Genomic DNA, 18,728 nt, shown 5'->3' with positions numbered 1-18,728 from the left:
TCTCCCAGCAGACCCTCCCGTGGCTGCAGCTGTGTTGTCCCATTTTAATGAATGCCCGGATTCCCACAGTCAGTTTTGCTTCCATGGAACCTGCAGGTTTTTGGTGCAGGAGGAGAAGCCAGCATGTGTGTAAGTGCCCCCTGGTGTCCTGGGGGGTGAGCAGCCCATCAACCAGTTCCAAGAGCATTCACCTCCACCAGGTGTGCCTGAGACGCCTGGAACCGGACATGTGGGATGATCAGGACAGCTGAGGGATGCCTTGCTCTAAAGCAGCTGGTTGAAAATTCAAATTTGAGTGCCCTGGTTTCGAGAACCACTGAGGCAGAAGCCTTGAGGGGAGTGGAACCTGGGGATCTGCATTTGTTTAGCAAGCAGCTCATGGCCATTCCTGGGCCCAGCAAATTCCTGGATTCAAGTTAAATTAAGTACACTACCTTGGGCTGGGTGCTTTCAGTAGCCAGGGTCCAGCATTATTACAGGAGGTTAATAAGTTGCAGTGCACACAGACATAGCAGTAACTGGACAAGGAACAAACTTAGAAATAAAAATGTGTGCTTGTTCCCACACCAGGCCCAGCATGAGCTCCTGGAGCTTTCCAAAGGATAGCTAAGCCCCACCCAACCAACTGGCTCCAAGCTCCAGGAAAGACACTTGGGAAAAGCATCAGGAGCTCTGGTGACTTGTAGTTAGCCAGATCAGGGAGGACAGGAGCTTGAGGAGAGCATCCCAGAGCAGGTATTAGGAATGTTTCATTGGAATGGGCAGTTGGGTTACCCCAAAGCTAGAGCGTCTGGGGCCCTGCTATTGTAGGTCAGCAGCTGCAGCAGTGTGGAGACAGAACTGGAGTCAGATCAGAGGCCAGAGCTTGTTGGAGAAGGGCCTTTATTCTCTGGGCTCTAATGGGAGCCATGCTGGGTTTGGAGAGAGATGTTTTTGGAAAATTAGTCTATCCATTATAGATTACTGTTAAGCAGCCCATTCTCAACCTTCGCATTCTTGGCATTTGGAGCTAGAAAATCCTGAGTTTAGGGGATTCCTTGAACCCATGTATTCAAGGGTTCAAGCAGCAGCCCTGGCTACTCCCTCCTAGGGGCCAGTAGCACTGCCACCATAACCCCATTGTGACAGTCAAAAATGTCTCCAGAAAGATAAAATCTGGCCACTTGTGAAAACACAGATGGAACTAGAGGGGATTATGCTAAGTGAAATAAGTCTGAAGAAGAAAGACAGATAACATGTGATTTCACTCATTTGTGATATACTAAAAAAAAAAAAAAAAAAAAGGCAAAATAAGCCCCAGGCTGACAGCAGAATAAGAGTTACCAAAGGTTTTAAAAGAGGGGGTACAGGAATGGGAGGTGGAAAGGAGCAATTGGTTGATGGTGAATGATGACTGGACTGGTGGTGGTGGACATGGAGATGTGAGAAAACCATACTCCTAGAATGCATACAATGCTGTAAACTAATGTCACCTCAATAAATATCAATAGATAAAAAGGAAATTGCCTGAGGTGGGAAAGGGGGGCAAAGTCCACTCCTAACCACTGAACTATATGGCGATGCCATTCCTATAGGCCAAAAATGATTGGAAGCCAGCAATTTCACATCGTCCAACCTAACACCAGTAAATAATACTGAGCTTTCATTTATTGCTGTGCACCTCCATGCACAGCACTCATATGATTCCTCACAATCCCTGAGGTATGTACAGGCATGGGGAAGTTGGCCCTAGGTCACATAGCAGAGCTCAGAGTCAAATTGGACTTTGGCTACTGAAGCAGAGTCCGTGATGCTTAAGTGTATCAGACGCATCAGCCTGGGAGAGATTGGGGACCAAGAGAGCCTACTCCCATAAGCAGTGCTCACCTCCTCCTGAGGCACACCTGTGAGCCCTGAACAGTGCCTCAGTGCCTCTAAGCCTGGCCAGGAGAGGCACACTGCCACTTCCCCCTGGGGGGAGGACAGTGTGAGGTCCCTAAGTCATGCCTCCGGAAGTAAGAAACACCCCCAGATAAGGGCCCTCCCCACACCCTGAGTACAATGCACAGTGAGGATAGTAGACAGTGAGTTATTCATGATTATCATTCTTGTTTAAACACACGTGGGGCCCCTGGGGTGGGTTGGAGGGTGCTGCTGGAATTGTTTTGTTAGTAGCCAGATCACTATGGAAAAATACTGGCCCAGAGGCAGTTAGGAAGCTCCCAGGGCAGCAGGCAGAGGCATTCTTTCCACTGCAGAACACAGTGCAGGGGGACTCAGGCTACAGTGAATGGGGCAGACCTCTTTGGGGAGAGTTTGATCGAAAGAAAGTCAGCAGCTCAATGTTTCCACCTCAGGTGCTTTCTCCACAACAGCAGGAGTTATTGTCAACTTCCTGAGAGCTGGGGCCTGGGTCATTCACCCAGCCAAAGTTCCCCCTCCCTGCCCCATCTTAATTATGGTCAAGACCCCCCACCCCCACCCCCCTTGTCTGGACAACTGCTTTCTTGTTCTCCTCAGTGGAGGCCACAAGCACTGCTCTCGGCTCAAGGGCAATCACTATCCATCATATTCACACACCATCACATTTTGGTAATCAGGGAGACTCGCTCTCTCTATTCACATTATAAATATTACCACTAATGATAACAATAGCTCCAAAGACAAATTGGATCTATGTGCCAATTTGGAGCTAACTCATAGAGTCCTCACAGCTCCTCTCTTGAGCAGGGTCTCCTTCCCTTACTTATCCTGTAAGTGAGCAGTTGGAGGCTCAGAGAGTCCCAGATCCAGCAAATTCCATCCCTTCTGCCCTCAGCTGCCGCCCCAAAGGACTCTGGGGCCCAGCCTCACAAAGTTCCCCTCAAATCACTGAGTTCTTTTTCTCCAGGAAAGATTGGTGCCTTGTTCCTGAAGGTAAACCTTCCCCAGAAAGTAGATCAGAGTCAGCCCGGAAGCCCATTGTCTGACCACAGACTCTTATCAACTCCTTCCTGTGTGAGGTCTGTGGGAACTGCAGACACCCTTGTCCTGTGGAAAAGCTAGCCAGGCAAGCTTTCAGTGTACTTCACCTCAGCGACCCTCTTCACCTCAGTGACCCACTGGATGCTGGTGGCCTAGGGGCAGTATTCAGCCCACAGTTATGTTTTATATGCACTGGATGATGATCCTCATTGTTCTTTAATTAGTTGGCAGCACTGTAGAGAAGTCAGGTTCCAGACCTTCATGTTGATGCCCAGCTGCTCTTAAAGGAGCAACAGAAGGCAGCTCCAGGTCTGTGCTGGCATACACAGCCTCGAGGCTGAGATACAGGTGCACCTCCCTGCACCCCAGCCCCACCCAGTTCTCCAGCTCCCTGCCCTGCTGCTCTCCACACTGACATAAATGTTATTTCCCTCTCATCCTTTGCCACCGCTATTCTGCTAACACTTGCCCACTTAAGTCACTTCTGCAGCTGCTGTGGGAGCTTGTAAGCTCAGTGAGGACAGGACCGCACCTATACATTTTTGCATTTCTGATACCTAAAAGAATGTTCTATTTAATTCATTCCTACTAGACCAGAAACTCTGAATCTGCAGAGAAATCTGTTGGGGAAGAAGCTAATCATATATCCTTCTAGGTCTGTAAAGCTGAAAAATAATTAAATTGACATGAGAGATTAGAAAGAAAAAAGGCACACCTTAATTATGTGTGCATAGAATAATGGAACTTACCATCTGGTCATTGCAGTGAGGTTATAGAATCTCCAGGATGGGTGCATGAAATTTAGGAGAGAAAAATAATAAAGAAGTCCAAGGAAAAGGAACGTTGCAGGATTTTTTTGTTGTTGTTATTTGTATTTTCTCCTTATCTTTAATTTCACGTTGCAGGATTTTAAAGAGACCCTGTAAACCCTCAATCTGGGTGATAAAGCAATAAGATTATCTCTCATCTCTCAGATCACCACCGAAAAGATTTATTTCCTGTTTTTAGGGAAGTAGATAACACACATCCTGGTCCATAAAGCTGACATACCTTGAGGTTATGGCCCCTCATGGCCATATAAATTAATATGACAGTGAGTCAAGATTACAGTCTGAGAAAAAGGGAGATTTTCTAAATACTAGCATTCCTAAGCTTTGTTTTCCATATAAACAATCCTCTTTCTGTTCCTGAGAATCTAAAGTGACACCTCATGCTAAAATGAGGTAAAGGAAAAGAATTAAAACAAGTAACTAGTCAGAGAGCCAAAAGTAGTAAAAATGGCCTTAAAGATTTATGTGTCTGAGGAACCCAGATTGTATTTTATGTCTCCTTTTCATAAATCCCGCGGTGCTCAACTAGATGAGAAAACAAAGGGGAAGAGAAAAGCCATAGAAATGCAAAGTTAGGACTCTTGCCATTTTTCCCCTGAGGCAGAGTCCCCACACTGTTGGTTTGCTGCCTGCAAAAGCCTTTAAACAAAGGCAAACCGTTGAAAGAAGCCACCCAGGTGACTTGTTTTGAGGTTCCAGCTTTGGCAGCCAGTAACAACCAGCTTGAAGTTTCTCACCTGTCCCATATGCTGCTCCGTGACTGAACTCCCCGCCTTAACTTTCCCACAGCAAAGTGTGAAAACAAATTGCTCTCAGCCAAGGAAAACATTCCTCACGGGCCGGCCACAGCACATTCCAGTGGGATCTGACAGAGTCAAACACCCAGAGAAAAGTGACCGCCATCCCTGTTCCGCCAGGCCCAAACACTTCCCAAGAGTCTGGGCGAGGAGTGGTTTTCTGCTGGTTGCTAGCCACTCTATGTTGGTGTGCTGTCATTTCAACCAACAGCATGTTGGGGTGGTGGGGGGCAGGGATAGAAAGTTATGACTTCACACTATTCAGGTGCCTGGAAGAAATGCCAGTCCTCCTGTCCTTCCACCCCCACCAGATATTGAAAATCAAAGCAAATACTGAGTATTGGAGCTCAGTTGTAATGCAGCAGTTAAAAGCTTTGCTTGGAGGTGAGACAGACCTGAGTCTCTTATACCAACAACTTTAAATCTTGGTCACTATAAGTGACATGTCAAGCCTCCATTCCTTTGTGTATAAAGTGAGGACATTATAATACATTTCATAGGTCCCAGTGACCATAATGCAGAAAGGACAATTGCTGTCCACAACAAGAGCCACTGGACAGGCAAACATTTATTTTTTTTTTTAAATTAGTGAAAATGTAGTCTCTCGGTCCCACTAGTCACATTTCAAGTAGCCGTTACCTCTAGTTGGCCAGATACAGATACAGAGCATAGAGTTCAAGTTGCAGCTGCCATCAGCATTGTCACCACTGTGATCAGCCCATTGTTACCATCACAGTAGCTGAAGGCTATTGTGCTGATGAAAGTCCTGGAGAACCACGGCTGTCCCATGGAGGCGCAAGGGTCAGAGCTGCCAAGGACGCTTTTACTCTAGCCAGCCCACTCCTCTCCAGCCCATTCCTGTCCAGACCCTAGGCAGAGATTATAGGATTTGGCAAATACAACTCTTAAGATGCCAGGAGTGAGCACCCAATACAGGTGTCACTGGGCTCAGTGCCCCAGTCCCACCAGCCTGACTCCTGCCAGACAGCACATCAGCGTTTATGAAGACAACACCTTTTGAGAGTCTTAAAAATGCTCCACTCCTTTTATTTACATTTTACTACCTGTGTAGCCCTTCCTTCTTGCACTTCATAAGGTATTAACTTCATTAGTGCTCCTAACAGCTCTATGAGATAAGTTTTATTACTCTCATATTTTAAAGATGCAGAATCAATGATACAGAGAGGTTAAGTAACTTGCTCACGTAGACAGTAAGTAGGGAATGGGATCTGGACCCATGATAATGAGATTCCAAAGTCTATGCCATGTTACACCCCCTTTTGGGACTCTGGCCAGAGGAAATCATATCAGCGCAAAGGTGTATGCTCAATGCTAATCACCGGGCATCTTTCATGATATCAAGAGTAGAAATAGAATTGCTATTTCCCACTCTTCAAAAACACCAGATCCTTCCCATGGGGATTACAACTGAGATGGAAAAAGGCACCAAATGATGTAAAAATAAACTATTATATTATTAAAAAAAAAAAACCCAGATCCCATTTTCAAAGAGATTTTGATCTGGAGGTTCTTGAGGGAAGACTGGACTGAGCGCTCTCCTGCCTCTCACCTGTGGTTGGGCTGGTTGAGGCAAAGATTTGCTATTCTCAGGGCTTGCCTAGCCATGGCCTGGAGCCTTATCTACCAGGCAGCAACCCAGTTATCTGCTGGGCCTCCCCTCTTTGGGGAAGTTTTTAGTCAGAAATATGTTGGGCTCCCTAGCTCAGCAGTGACACTAAAGTCCAGAGGCATTCTCGTTGGCGTAGGCTCTCTCCTAATGGGCAAGGACCTCTGTCAGAGGCAGAACTGGTTGTGAAGAACCCAGCATGTACAGATGGTGAATGTTCACCTGGTAGGAAGAACAGGGAGTCAGAAAAGAGTGACCTACCTGTGAGGTCTCCTTCTTGGTTAAAGCAGCACTGTGTAGGAACATCTTTGCCATTTGTCGCAACTACATCAGGGAGAGGTTTTTATGGGGTAGTCAGCACCCCCTTTCTTTTTGCTGTGAAGTTTGTGAGTTTGTCATTGAGTCTTTATTCCAGAGTATCAAGACAATTTGCATTACCCCACAAAGGATAGCTTTCATCTGTGATATTGTTAGTTTCTATAAGCTCCCAGCTTCCTCATCTGTAAAAAATAGCCTCGACCTCAAATGGCAGTTGTGATTGATGGGTTTAAAAGAATCAATTCATATAGGAATTTAGCCTAGTGCTGTCATAAATATTATATATATATTGTAATTGCCACTTGGTTGCCACTATTTTTTGTTTGTTTGTTTGTTTAATGGGATTTCTTGGTGTCCCCAGCATCGATTTATTAATTTATAGGGTTTTCAGAACCAAGTGGTTAGGGAGCTATTAAAATCATTCTCTCCCAGAGCCTGCAGGTTAGAACAGGAACATTTCAAGTCATTGAAATTGCCAGGTAGGTACTCACACTCCTATAAACTCAGTCTTTACAAATTTATATGCAAATCCTCACTACAGGAGAACATAGCGCTAATACCTACAGGGAAGTCCCATTGACTTAGTTCTAATTCCAGGTTAGAAATCTTAACATCCACCCCAAATCCCAGGCTCCCCAGTCCATTCTGTTCAATAGTTCACCAGAGTTTTGTAGAAGTAGGTCTTTCCCCAAAGATGATATAGAAAGAATCCTGGCAACATTAAAGGAAATGACATTATTTGAGGACCTGGTTTGTTATACATCATTTCACTTAAAGGCACAGTTTCTGAAAATCCATTGACAATATTAGGTGAAGACTTACTGTAAAATTAAACTAAAAAATTAAATAGGTAATCAGAGATTGGAATAATTAACATTTTTAAATGGCATCCTACCAAAAGCAGATTCCTTGTAATCACTTTCAAAATCTTAATGGTGGGTCTCTGGTAGTGCAAGGGGTTAAGTGCAGCACTATGAAGCTATCCACAGCCACTGCAACACAAATTCAACCCCTGGCCAGGGAGGTGACCCACATGGCACAGCAGTCCTCTCTTGTCTTGCCTGCTGCTCCCCTCAGCAATGTATTTCAGTCAATCTGCCTGTTCTGCTCCCCACTTTGTATCTGGTGAATCCTCTCACCCCCCACACCTCTGGCCTGTTCCCCAGTTCTGTATGTATAAATAAATAAATCTTTAAAAAAAAATCCTAATGGCATATTTTGTAGAAATAGTGCAAAAATTCCTAAAATTTGTATGGAATCATAAAAGAGCCCAACAGCCAATGCAATTCCAAATAAAAAAGAACCAAAATAGAGGTATCATACTCTCTAATGTCAAACTATACTATACAGCCATAGTAATCAAAATAGCATGGTATTTGAATTAAACACACACCCACAGCTCAATGGGAAAGAATTGAGCTCCCAGAAACAAACCCACGTGTATATGGAGAATATCTCTTTAATAAATGGTGTTGGTAAAACTGCACAACCATATACAAAAAAATCTTTATGGATTCAATTCAAATGATAAGGGAAATAAGTGGGACTACATCAAACTAAAAAGTTCTATACAGAAAAAAATAATCATCATCAAAATGAAAAGGCAACGTACTGAAAGGGAGAAAATATTTGCAAATCATAAATCCAAGAAAAAGTTAATATACAGAATATGTAAAGATTCATACAATGACAATCAGTAAAATAAAAAGTGGGCAGAGGACCCAAATATACAGTTCTCCTAAGAAGATATACAGATAGCCAACAAGCACATGAAAATATACTTATATCATTTTATAAGTAGAGAAATGTAAATCAAAATCACAATGAGCTATCACCTCATACCTTTGGACTAGTAGCTATTACCAAAAAGGCAAAAACATCAAGTATTGGTGAGGAAGTAGAGAAAAGGGAGCCCTCACACACTGTAGGAATATATATTGGTGTAGCCACTACAAAAAACAATATGAAGGTTCCTTAAAAAATTAAGAATCAAAAAAAAATTAAGAATCTACAAATGTCGATTTTTAAAGAAATATAAATCAAAAGTAATATATACGTTTAAGGTAATCTCTATCAAAATACAATTGAACAAAAATATTAAAATTTATATGGAACCATAAAAGAGGGTAGGTAAATGAGTAAAAGTGGTCTAGTGTGTGGTGACAGATGGAAACTAGACTTTTGGTGATCATGATGTAGTTTATACAGATGTAGAATTATAATGTGTGCTCAAAACATGTAGTGTAATCAATCAATATTACTTCAATAAAATTGTATTTAAAAATAAACAAAACCTACTCCTGGGTCATAGCCCCTCCAGCCTAGGTCTGTGGGTCACTGTTCTTGCTCCGCATCTGTGACTCAGATCCTCTTTCAAGAAAAGTTCTTTTTTTGGTTCAGGAGGTTTTGTTTTTTTTTCCTTGTGGATTTTTCTTCGGCATTCAAAAAGGTAAATACCTGCCATTTGCAGCAACATGAATGGAGCTGGAAGGGATTGTGCTCAGTGAAATAAGCCAGAAAGAAAAAGAAAAACAGCAGATGCTTTCACTTTTAGGAGGAATGTAGGGGAAACAAATTAGCAATCGGGGGGGGGGGAATAATTATAATACATAAAAAAACAAAATCAACAGGCAACTATAAACCAGAGACACTCGGCACGGAGGGGGTGGGAGAGGCACAAGGGACTGTGGTGATGGTGCACAGGTGAACTGGTGGTGGGAATTTCATGGAGGCTACACCTGAGGGCAGAAAGCATACCTTGTACAAAAAAGAAAGAATGATGTAAAATATATATAAAAGTCTTTAAAAAGAAAAAGACTGAAAGAAAAGAAAAGTCATCTCGCTGGAGATCCTCCCTCTCCTGCTCTGCTCCTCCTCTGCCAGGGTCCTGCTTTCTTCTCCCTGGGTCTGCAGGAAACCCTGCTTGGCACTTTCCCTCCGCCCTGGCCCCCCTCAGCTTCCTTACTTACCAAAGACAGCAAACCCTTTCACCCTGCGGAAGCTAAAACTCTCAAATCTCTTTTACCCTTTCAGGATTAAGGACTAAACCAAAAGCCAAATTTGATCACAAATCTAATCTGTGCCATTTACCTCCCCATCACAGTTTGGCAGGCAGAGTGAGGAAAGAGAGAGTGCCCAGACTTGGGGGTGTGGGTGGTGTCAGCAGGCCTGGCTGTGAATTTCTCGCTACTCTCTAACTGCAGGTAGGTGACCATTTATGCAAGGATTAGATGAGAAAATGTATATTACACATAAAATAGCCCTTGACAGAAAAGTGAGTGCCTGAATCTAAATTCAAACTGAAAACAAAACACCTTTAAGATATTAATAGATAACAATTGCGCTTTGGGGTAAAGAGAGCCAGTGAAAGACTTTTCCATACAGCAGCATTAAAAACAGTCTTAAATGCTCTGTCTGGCATCCCAAGTTGTAGCCTTAAGCAGCAACTTTATCAGCATCTCTTGTTATCATACATCTTAAACCCATACAGGACCTGTCCCTTTAACATTAAAATGATTATATTTTTGTCAATATTGAGCAAAATATAGAAAATACCCTGTGTTTATCCTGTGGTCCCAAGAACCCTTCTGGCACCTGAAATCTAGCAGCCCAGGAGCACAGGGCTGGGGCAATCACAAATACAAGGCCCCTTGAGCTGACCCTGACAAGTAGCAGGCCTTCTGGGACCCCTCATCTCCTTTCATTTTTCCTTGTTCCTCAAAGATCTTTTAATTTAAAAGAGAAGGTGACAGATTGGCTACTGAATCAAAGGTAAACTCTTAAAAAAAAAATACTTTAGCTGTCATTGTCATGTGAGGAGGGGAAAAACGAAACTTGAAATCCTATCTGTAATGTTTGGTGCAAGGCTGATGGGGGAAGTCCCTGTGGGAAGGAAGCTCTCCGGAGAAGGAAATGGTGATCAAACATTTTCGTTACAAGACACTCACCCCACACAAAGGCACCTGTGTAAGTAAGTCTATTGAGAAGAATCAACAGACTTGCGTGGAGGGGAAAATGCCTGCATTCAAAAAGGTCACCACTTCCTTTTGGCTAGAACATGGGAGAACCACTTGCACTCACCCCAGAATTGGTGGTAAAGTGTGCAGTTTAGCATAGGAGAGATGGAAGAAACCACATCAGCCTTTAACCAAAACCCCCCTAAGTAGTAGTAGTTCCAGCTATGATACCCCCTTGGGTGGGTATTACCCTCTGAGACCACACACGTGCTCATGGACATTCTGTTATGTCCTTACAGTCCTCCAGTGGAGGCCAGTGTGGTTGGAAATGAGGACATCAGGCTCCACAATTCAGCGGCCCTGGCCCTACTTCAGAATGTGCGCCGCGGGCTGGCCCACCCAGTTGAATGCCGGCAGCACTATTTGAACTAGAAGCTAACAAAGCAAAGCACAGCCTGTGTCTCCTGCTGATCGAGCGTGTTTTTCTTTCTCTCATCCTCAAAAATTCCGAATACACACATTTGGTTTAAAAATAACCTTTCTTTTTAGGAACTGCCAAATGTATTTCATGCCATGTACACGTTTGCTGTCTTTATTCCCCCAAGAGCTGTCATAGTAACGATAATAATGAGTGCTCAGGAATCAAGCTGGTCCGTTACGCCTCGTTCTCCAGGCAAGAGGCACCTGTGAGGGAAGCAGACCTGATCTTACACCTTTGCTTCCAATTGCAAAGGCTGGGGGGTGGAAGTGGGGGGCCCTTTTGGGCTTGCCCCGTTGGGCTTTGGGTTCCTCCGGCCCCGTCTTCGCTGGAGATTTGGGAGAATGAGACCTGAGGAGCCTAGAGCAATGCTGATGCTCTTTTCTTCCCCAGCTGCCACTCTGGCTATGTCGGTGCCCGCTGTGAGCACGCTGACCTCCTGGCCGTGGTGGCCGCCAGCCAGAAGAAGCAGGCCATCACCGCCTTGGTGGTGGTCTCCATCGTGGCCTTGGCTGTCCTCATCATCGCATGTGTGCTAATACAGTGAGTAGTTGCTGCCCTGGAGGTCCTGCCTGGCCAGGGGCATCTGTGCCAGGCCCCGATAACAGGGTGCCCTCAGCATTTTATTGCTGGGATGTCTGGTTGCCATTGGCAAATCCACACAGAGCTTGATGACAGCCAAGCTGTGCAAAGGGCGTGCCCCAGCGTAGGTCCCTGTGCTGCGGGAGCCAGTGCAGAATCCAGGTGTAGAGCAGACACTGTGGTCTGTTAGTGCAGAACCTTGAGAATTGTGAAGGGCATGGGAAAAGGCTCCACCCTTCTTTGGGCACTAGCAGAAGCAGCAGATACTTTGCAAATTAGAATGTCATTGTGAAAGGCACTGTCGTGCTTAGGACAGGCTGAAGACAGTCCTGCTCCTTTCTCTACTTCTCTGCCCCTCCTAATCCCGCAAAATTCAGTTTCTGCCTTGCATCTTTCAGAAGGCTTCCTGAGCCCTAGACCAGCTGAGACCCATTTTGAGCATTTTGAACCCTATTGGCTTGCTTCTAGCCCCAACTACACTGCTCTGCAAAGGGTGAGGACCCGGGGCCATTGTCCGAATATCTGGCCAGATTTATTTCTTGGTAATATTTGAAAGCATCTAGGTCTCAGAGCACACCCTTAGGAAATGCATGCCTGGGTATAAATTGAACATGCATAAAAAAATCTCAGAACTGCTAAAGTCTGCGCAGATTAACTGATGGAACAGACAGCAAGTAAAGGGGCTGATTTGGCAAGGGTTGGAGTAAGCAGTTGCATGTCAATGCAGGAAGCCAGACATTAACTCCCTGAGCTTGCCTGGGATTTGGACAGAGATAAATGAATCTTTGTCCTGTCTACTGGTTTGTTGCTATTGGGGTACCTGGAGCTCACACTTCTAGTTCTGGTCCCTAGGAACCCCAGCTTGTTGACAGTAGCCAGGCCTCAACATAGCCTCCTCCTGGACCAAGTTTGCATTGGTGGGGAGGGATGAGAGCTGAACTGGGCTGGCCTTTCCTTCCTCTCTAAGCAGTTTCGCTTCCACTGCCACCTATCTTAGGAAAACATGTTTGCAGGTAGAGGACAAGTACCCGTGGTTTGGGCTGGGGCCTTGCCAGCCCTGCCACACAGGAGAACCCTCCCTGGGGTGTAGGAACAACCTAATGGGCCACTGGCCATGATTCTCATGGCCAGATAGTTGTGCGTGCTCACCTGTCACTTCCGTGGCCCTGTTTCTGTGGTCAGGAGGATCCTTTAGGAAAAAGACTAGGTGCCCACATGGGTCTCTGCAGAGGGATTGAAAAGTTGGTTTTTCCAAGTTCTCTGAACCAGTCTAGGATCCCTAGACAACTTCTCTCATTGCCGGGAAAGTAACCAGTCCTACCTCGTCTCTGTCCTTTCTCAGCCCATCCTTGCCAGAGACCAAACTCAGAAACCTGATATAAGTTCTCACCCCCACCAGGCAGCTGATTCCCTGGGCCTGAAGTCCTAGAGACTTCCTAGGTTGCAGAGGTGGGAGGGACCACCTTATCCCATGCCAGAAAGTTCTAGAGTCATTGATTCTACTGCCCCAGGATGATTCTGACTGACTAGGATCAGAAGTCACAAGGCTAGATTGAAAGCCTCCAGATCCTTCAGCCTGGGATGAGCTGGTCACAACCTGGACTCTGCAACTCAGCAGGGTCCTACGGCCAGGAAGTCTGTGCTGGCCTCTCATGGTCACCTGTGACAGAAGCCCGAAGGTCTCTTTGGCCCTGCTCAGCTCTTCCCCAGTCACCTTCCCAGGGCTATGCCAAGAGAGGGGTTTGGGGTGAGGCTCTTGACATGCCAACTGGCACCAAGAGGAAGCACAGAACAGGTTTGTTTCCTCACCTCTGTTTTCAGGCGCATATCAGTCAAAGACTCCTCCTCGCCCCAGCCAGTGGTTGCCTAGAGTCTATGTACACTGAAGTTAGAATTAAAAATGAAGTTCGCCATGACATCACAAAGTAAAGTAACCAGTGTCTCTAGGTGATTTTTGTCTTGCTCAGTGCCTTCTCGGCCCTATTTTTGGGTTCCCTGTTTCTTTTCTCATGCTAACTCTACAAGCAGGAGCATTCATAACCCTGGTGTGTTACCCAGACTCTGGGTATCACAGGTTCACCAAGAGGTTGGGCTTGCCACAACTGGAGAATGTTAGTTCTCAGAGATCCAGTCAATGCCACTGAGATGCAAGCCTCATTCTCTTCATGGGTCAATTCAGCTCATCCATGATCCCTTTTTATGCTGACATAAAACAGTGACCCCCCCTTACTCCACGCAAGTAGTCCCAGCCCTTCCAGCCTGAAGTTCCAATCCTGACAGCTGTTCTGAGGCCGTTACCATATTTATGGTGGAGGAGGCAGCAGCCAGGTGTGTGGCCAGGTTGCCCTGGAAGGCAGGAGTAGCACTGAACACGCACAGCTAGTCCTTTGGGATAGCCAATAGGTGTTTTGTTGCTAGCTGATATCTGCCCCAAGGCCACCCCCTAAGAATCCCTTCACACCCTACTGTGTCTGTCCCTCCAGAGGCCCCCATGGGAAGATTGGTTTAGGACCCAAAGCTGCCCAGCGGGTCTCTTGGGTAGACACCACCCCGCAACTGGGTACTCCCGCTAGACTCTTGCCCAGGCCACCTTCTCTGTGTCTACACAGCTGCTGCCAGGTCCGGAAACACTGTGACTGGTGTCGAGCCCTCATCTGCAGGCAGGAGAAGCCCAGTGCCCTCCTGAAGGGAAGGACTGCTTGCTGCCACTCAGAAACAGGTAAGGATCACGTCGAAGAAAGACCTCCTCTTCCTTAGGAGATGAAGAAATGACTCCTCCAGATCAGGGTGGATAAAGTAGGAAGGGAGTAAAGAAAGCAGATATTTTCCCCAAGATGTGTTTTACTGAGAAGGGAGCATTTATTCTTACTGTGACTGACTCTGCGACCTTTCACAGGCTACTTAACCTCTCTGAGCTTCCGTTTTGTATTTAAAAGAAATGCAAATTGACACAAAATGCCTGGTATAGTAAGCATCACAGAATTGCAGCAGAGATTCTTCCTTTTCCCTTGAGTAAGTTACCTGTGACCTTCAGAAGGTCTGTAAAGACTCTAAACTCATTGATCCCATGACCTTCATTTCTGTTTTGTAAATATTTTTACCAAGATCTAAAAGCTTTAAACACCTGGCTCTCAGCGCCAAACCCAACCTCAGCACCCCTCATCTGAGCTCACTGGTTTGGTTGACATGGAGTCAAATATTAGGTTGTCAGAAAAGTCACGATGTATTTTATTTTTTTCTATACAAAAATATGTCATGACTTTTCCAGCAACCCAATAGTTCCTTTATTTATTCCAGACAAGCTCTGAAAATTCTCACATCAACAAGATGTTCTGGAATATTATTTTGGCCAGTGGAGGCCATCTTAAATTTAACGCTTCCTTTTCAGGAAGTAGTGGTGAAGGGGATACTCACCACAGGCTAATCTACCTGGAGGTGTCCTCCTCTAGTAAATAGTTGAGATTCCGGAAGCTCAAGGGTATACATGGAAATGACAGGAAGAAATGTGCCTGGGAACTTGAACCCTGACATGTTCACTAAAACGCTGTGGTAATCCGACCTGGTGTGAACCCAGGCCCAGAACTACATGTATTTGTTCTTCTGCATAATTGTGCATGAGCAGGTCCTTTGATTTAGGAAGCCCACAACTCCTGAGGATGCTAATCCGTTAATCCTCTAATGGTTTAAAAGGATGAGGGTTTGTGAGTGGCATGGGTAAGCTGAGTCTGTGGAAGGTGGCATGAGCCCCTCCCAGTGAGTCAGTGGGGGAGCTAAGATCAACCCCAGGGCTGGTGAATGCCTGGCTCACCTCTCCCTCCCACTCTCTTGGGGGATTATCTGTTGAGCCAACGAAGGCAAATATTTTTGTTTTGTGTTTTAATACCAATAGAAAAATTATTTAAATTTTCTAAGTTATAGTAGATTTTGTACCATCAGTCAGCAGCATCCTTTAGGATAGAGTGAGTTTCTTGTTAAAGCCACTCCTCTACCGCATTTGAGAGGGTGTTACTTTTGAGCCTGGGGCAACTCTGTTGCTAAAGTCCCTCTCCCTGAGACAACACAGACCTACATGACCTCATGTCACACCCACCAGGCTTGCTGGGCCTAAAAGGTGGGTGAATCAAGGGTGCTGCAGTAGAACCATCATGATTCACCCCCGGCCAGGGTGCTCCTTTCCAGCTCCAGAGAAATTAGGGGAGGGCCCAGAGTAGCTAGGCTCTGCTGGACTCACCAAGACAGCCACAGAAGATGCCCTGGGCCCCACCCCTTGAGAGACAAATGGCTTCTTTCTTGTGTGCCCTTAAGAGGAGCCGTTCTGCCACTTGCGCTAGGGGCCAGCTCCTGAACTGCCCACCCAGCCACCTACTGGGGGGACAGGCAGCAGGCTGGGGTGAATCACCTCCACTTGAATGAAGGCCCTCACACTGGTGTGCTTGCCCTGCTCTCATTGCCCTTTCCATCAGTCTTTCCTCTGGTGCTGAAAGCACAGTTTCAGAAGTCGCCATCCCTAAGGTTGAACCAGCAGAATATGGACATGTTTGGGAGAGCCTGGTGACACTGGATGAGGCATCCCCAGGTTTCTGTCCCAAGCCTGTTCCCCAGCATGACTGAGGTCTGGCCTACAGAGCTTACCCTATTTTTCCTTCCTTCCAGTGGTCTGAAGAGCATGGAGAAGGAGCTCGGTCAGGCAGATGCACAGCCTGATGAAGACAGGACTTTGGGCTGGCCCCGGATCCCCGGGCCGGGCCAGCGGGCTTTTCCTCCTCTGCCTGCCACCAGCTGCCCAGCCTTTTCATCTGTTGTGGGCCTTCCTTCAAAACTGTCATGGACTCTGTCTGCTTGGGGTTATTTGGTGTGACCTAAGAAGAAATCAGTGGGCCACAATGTAAAGACTGGTCCCAAAAGAAGTGCAGAGGGTGGACTTCCTGTTTACTTAGCTAAGGTGTGCACAGCAATTGGCATCTGTGTGCAGATGTGTGTAGTTGTCTCCTGCCTGTCACAGATGCCAAGCTGTGTTTCTCTCCAGTGGCCCCATCTCCCCACTACAGTATCCATCCTGCCCAGCCAGAAACTCCTATAGTTGTTACATTTGTTTCCCATCCTCTTATTGGGGAAGAAGGTGGAGAAGAGGTCACTGTTACTGTTACATGAAGTCTTCAAGTGGGAGAGGAATGTGTCTGACTGTCCACAGACCCTCAACCAGCGGACACCTTCCACAGACACACGATGCTGAAGACCTTCTCATGCACTCGCCACCCTCAGAGATAACTTCTTATTTATTAGATGGATGATGGTTTATTTTTAATCTCTTAAGTCAGTGTAAAAAGCATAAAACCCTTTCGGACTTCTATGTTAGTGATGTATGTATTGCTGGTTGTAAAGTGTCTGTCCTCTTCAGGACAGCTAAGGCTTGGGAAGAGTCCCCCAGGGGTACAGAGATGGCAGCAGAGAATGCATGGCTGAAAGGAACAAAGATTGGGGTTCAGAGATTGCCAATTTAGACATGAAGCAGGGAAATGTCCCTGGCCACATTCCGGTGGAAAAGTCAATAAGTCCTGGGATGTGTCACCTCTGTTGGGGGAGAGAGAAAGCAAGTGGCCAGGTGTGTGTCCACATGGGATGAACACCACACTTACTATACTGCCCCATGACTAAACGGATTCACTTCCTAGGGAGCCCCCCGAGAGGACACTTAGAAACAACATGAGCAGAGAGCCACGGGCATCTGGGGCCATCCAGGCATTTATTTTCCATGTCGTTGCTAGGTTTAATTTGTTGCTTTATTTTTAAAGGGAGAAATTTTAACTTTCCTATTTATTTTCAGGCACTAAGAGAAATATTCCAGTGACTTTTAAATTTTCCATTCGGGATGCTGGTTTTATGAACAAAAACTCTTAATAAGCCTCCTCCACTGTGTGGGGTCTCCCTTTCCCCTCAGGAGGAGAAATTGCCCTGCTGAGACTCGGTACATTCTGACCCACTGGGCCTGCTTGTAGGAAGCACTGGTTCCCTCTGACAAAACAGTTTCTAAACTCCCTAGAAAATTTCATTAAAACCTGGAAACAGAATAACAAAGAAGTAATCTCTAAGATCCATATGTGAGGGAACTGTTTAGCCATTGAGGCTTGAGAAATGAGATTTCTGCCTTTTTATCCTTCAGTGCATCTAGCTCACGTTGTCAAAGGGACCTTTAAAAATGTCATGTTGGCTTGAAATGTCAGGTAATTTTGTCCTCCGCTAATGCTTCTTCCCCTGTCTATTTCAACGAATTTCCTCTGTATTTCTTATAATTGAGACAACTATATGACCCTTGTCTCAATTTCGGCACTTTCATTGAATGATGCCGCGATGAAGCATTAAGTTCAGAAATGGGGTCTGTTCACCAGCTGGGCCCTAGCAAGGTAATTGACACAGCTCCCAGGTTTTCATTATAAAAGAAAATAGATTTTAATTTGCATTCCTAGGCCAGTCCTGCAGCAGCAGAAGCTTAACCGTAGCATCTTGCTCAGAGTCCAGTGCTATCAACGCTGGCTTGCAGTCCCCAGCTTGCATTCACCTCTGAAAGTCCAAGAGTCTGGTTTTGGGAGACTAACGAAAGTGAAGTTATGTCACTTTTTTTTAACTTGAAGGACACATTTTCATTTTACGGCAAATCTCTCCCCAGTCTTTCGGAGACTATTTGAGGTCAGATAAGCTGTAAAGAGCATAATCTGGTATGAAAATGTTTTCTGGATTTTTATACCAAATTGATGGCAGGACTGGACCAATGTCCAGTCTTTAGATATCTAAGGTTCCTTGTAGAGGTGTGAGGAGAGAAGGATGGAAGCAAAAGAGAGCTTTGAGCTTTTGGTTTCTCATAGGGACTTCAGATGTAGTGTCCATAAATGCTCTGGTCCAGCAGATCACAGCTGCCAGTGTACCCTTTTTTATGCCTGTACAACCACACAGTGAACTGGCTTGAATGTGTAGCTCCCTAGAAGTGCCTCCCATTCGGTCCTCTATATCCCAGCTAGTCTGAAAAGAGTTGGAAGGGAAGGCCGGGGTCAAGGCAGGGGTCACCCCAGCGTGTGAAAGCCAGCATGACAGATGGCAAACAGCACTGGATTCCAGTACCATTTTATGGCACTGGTAATTTTCTGGTTCACTGTAAAAAGAAGCCCTGTGGGGTTGAAAATGCATCTTCCAACCCACCTCTTG

At 45.7% G+C, this 18,728-nt stretch overlaps 1 protein-coding gene across 1 annotated transcript in view; it reads left to right on the top strand.

The window, feature by feature from the left end:
- TGFA (transforming growth factor, alpha) overlaps positions 1 to 17,407 on the top strand; it is a 94,014-nt gene extending 76,607 nt beyond the window's left edge. The window contains exons 3-6 of the mRNA XM_012731439.1: positions 12 to 129; positions 11,343 to 11,492; positions 14,141 to 14,250; positions 16,185 to 17,407. Coding sequence (XP_012586893.1) covers positions 12 to 129; positions 11,343 to 11,492; positions 14,141 to 14,250; positions 16,185 to 16,192 — 386 coding nt within the window. The 3' untranslated portion in view covers positions 16,193 to 17,407. The remainder of the gene's footprint in view (positions 1 to 11; positions 130 to 11,342; positions 11,493 to 14,140; positions 14,251 to 16,184) is intronic.
- The last annotated feature ends 1,321 nt before the right edge of the window (positions 17,408 to 18,728 follow it).

Source organism: Condylura cristata, unplaced genomic scaffold (assembly GCF_000260355.1).
Source record: "Condylura cristata isolate star-nosed mole 26May11 unplaced genomic scaffold, ConCri1.0 scaffold00031, whole genome shotgun sequence".
Classification (NCBI taxonomy): Eukaryota; Metazoa; Chordata; class Mammalia; order Eulipotyphla; family Talpidae; genus Condylura; species Condylura cristata.
The sequence above is the reverse complement of the archived record's forward strand: the minus strand, read 5'-3'. Positions and strand labels throughout refer to the sequence as shown.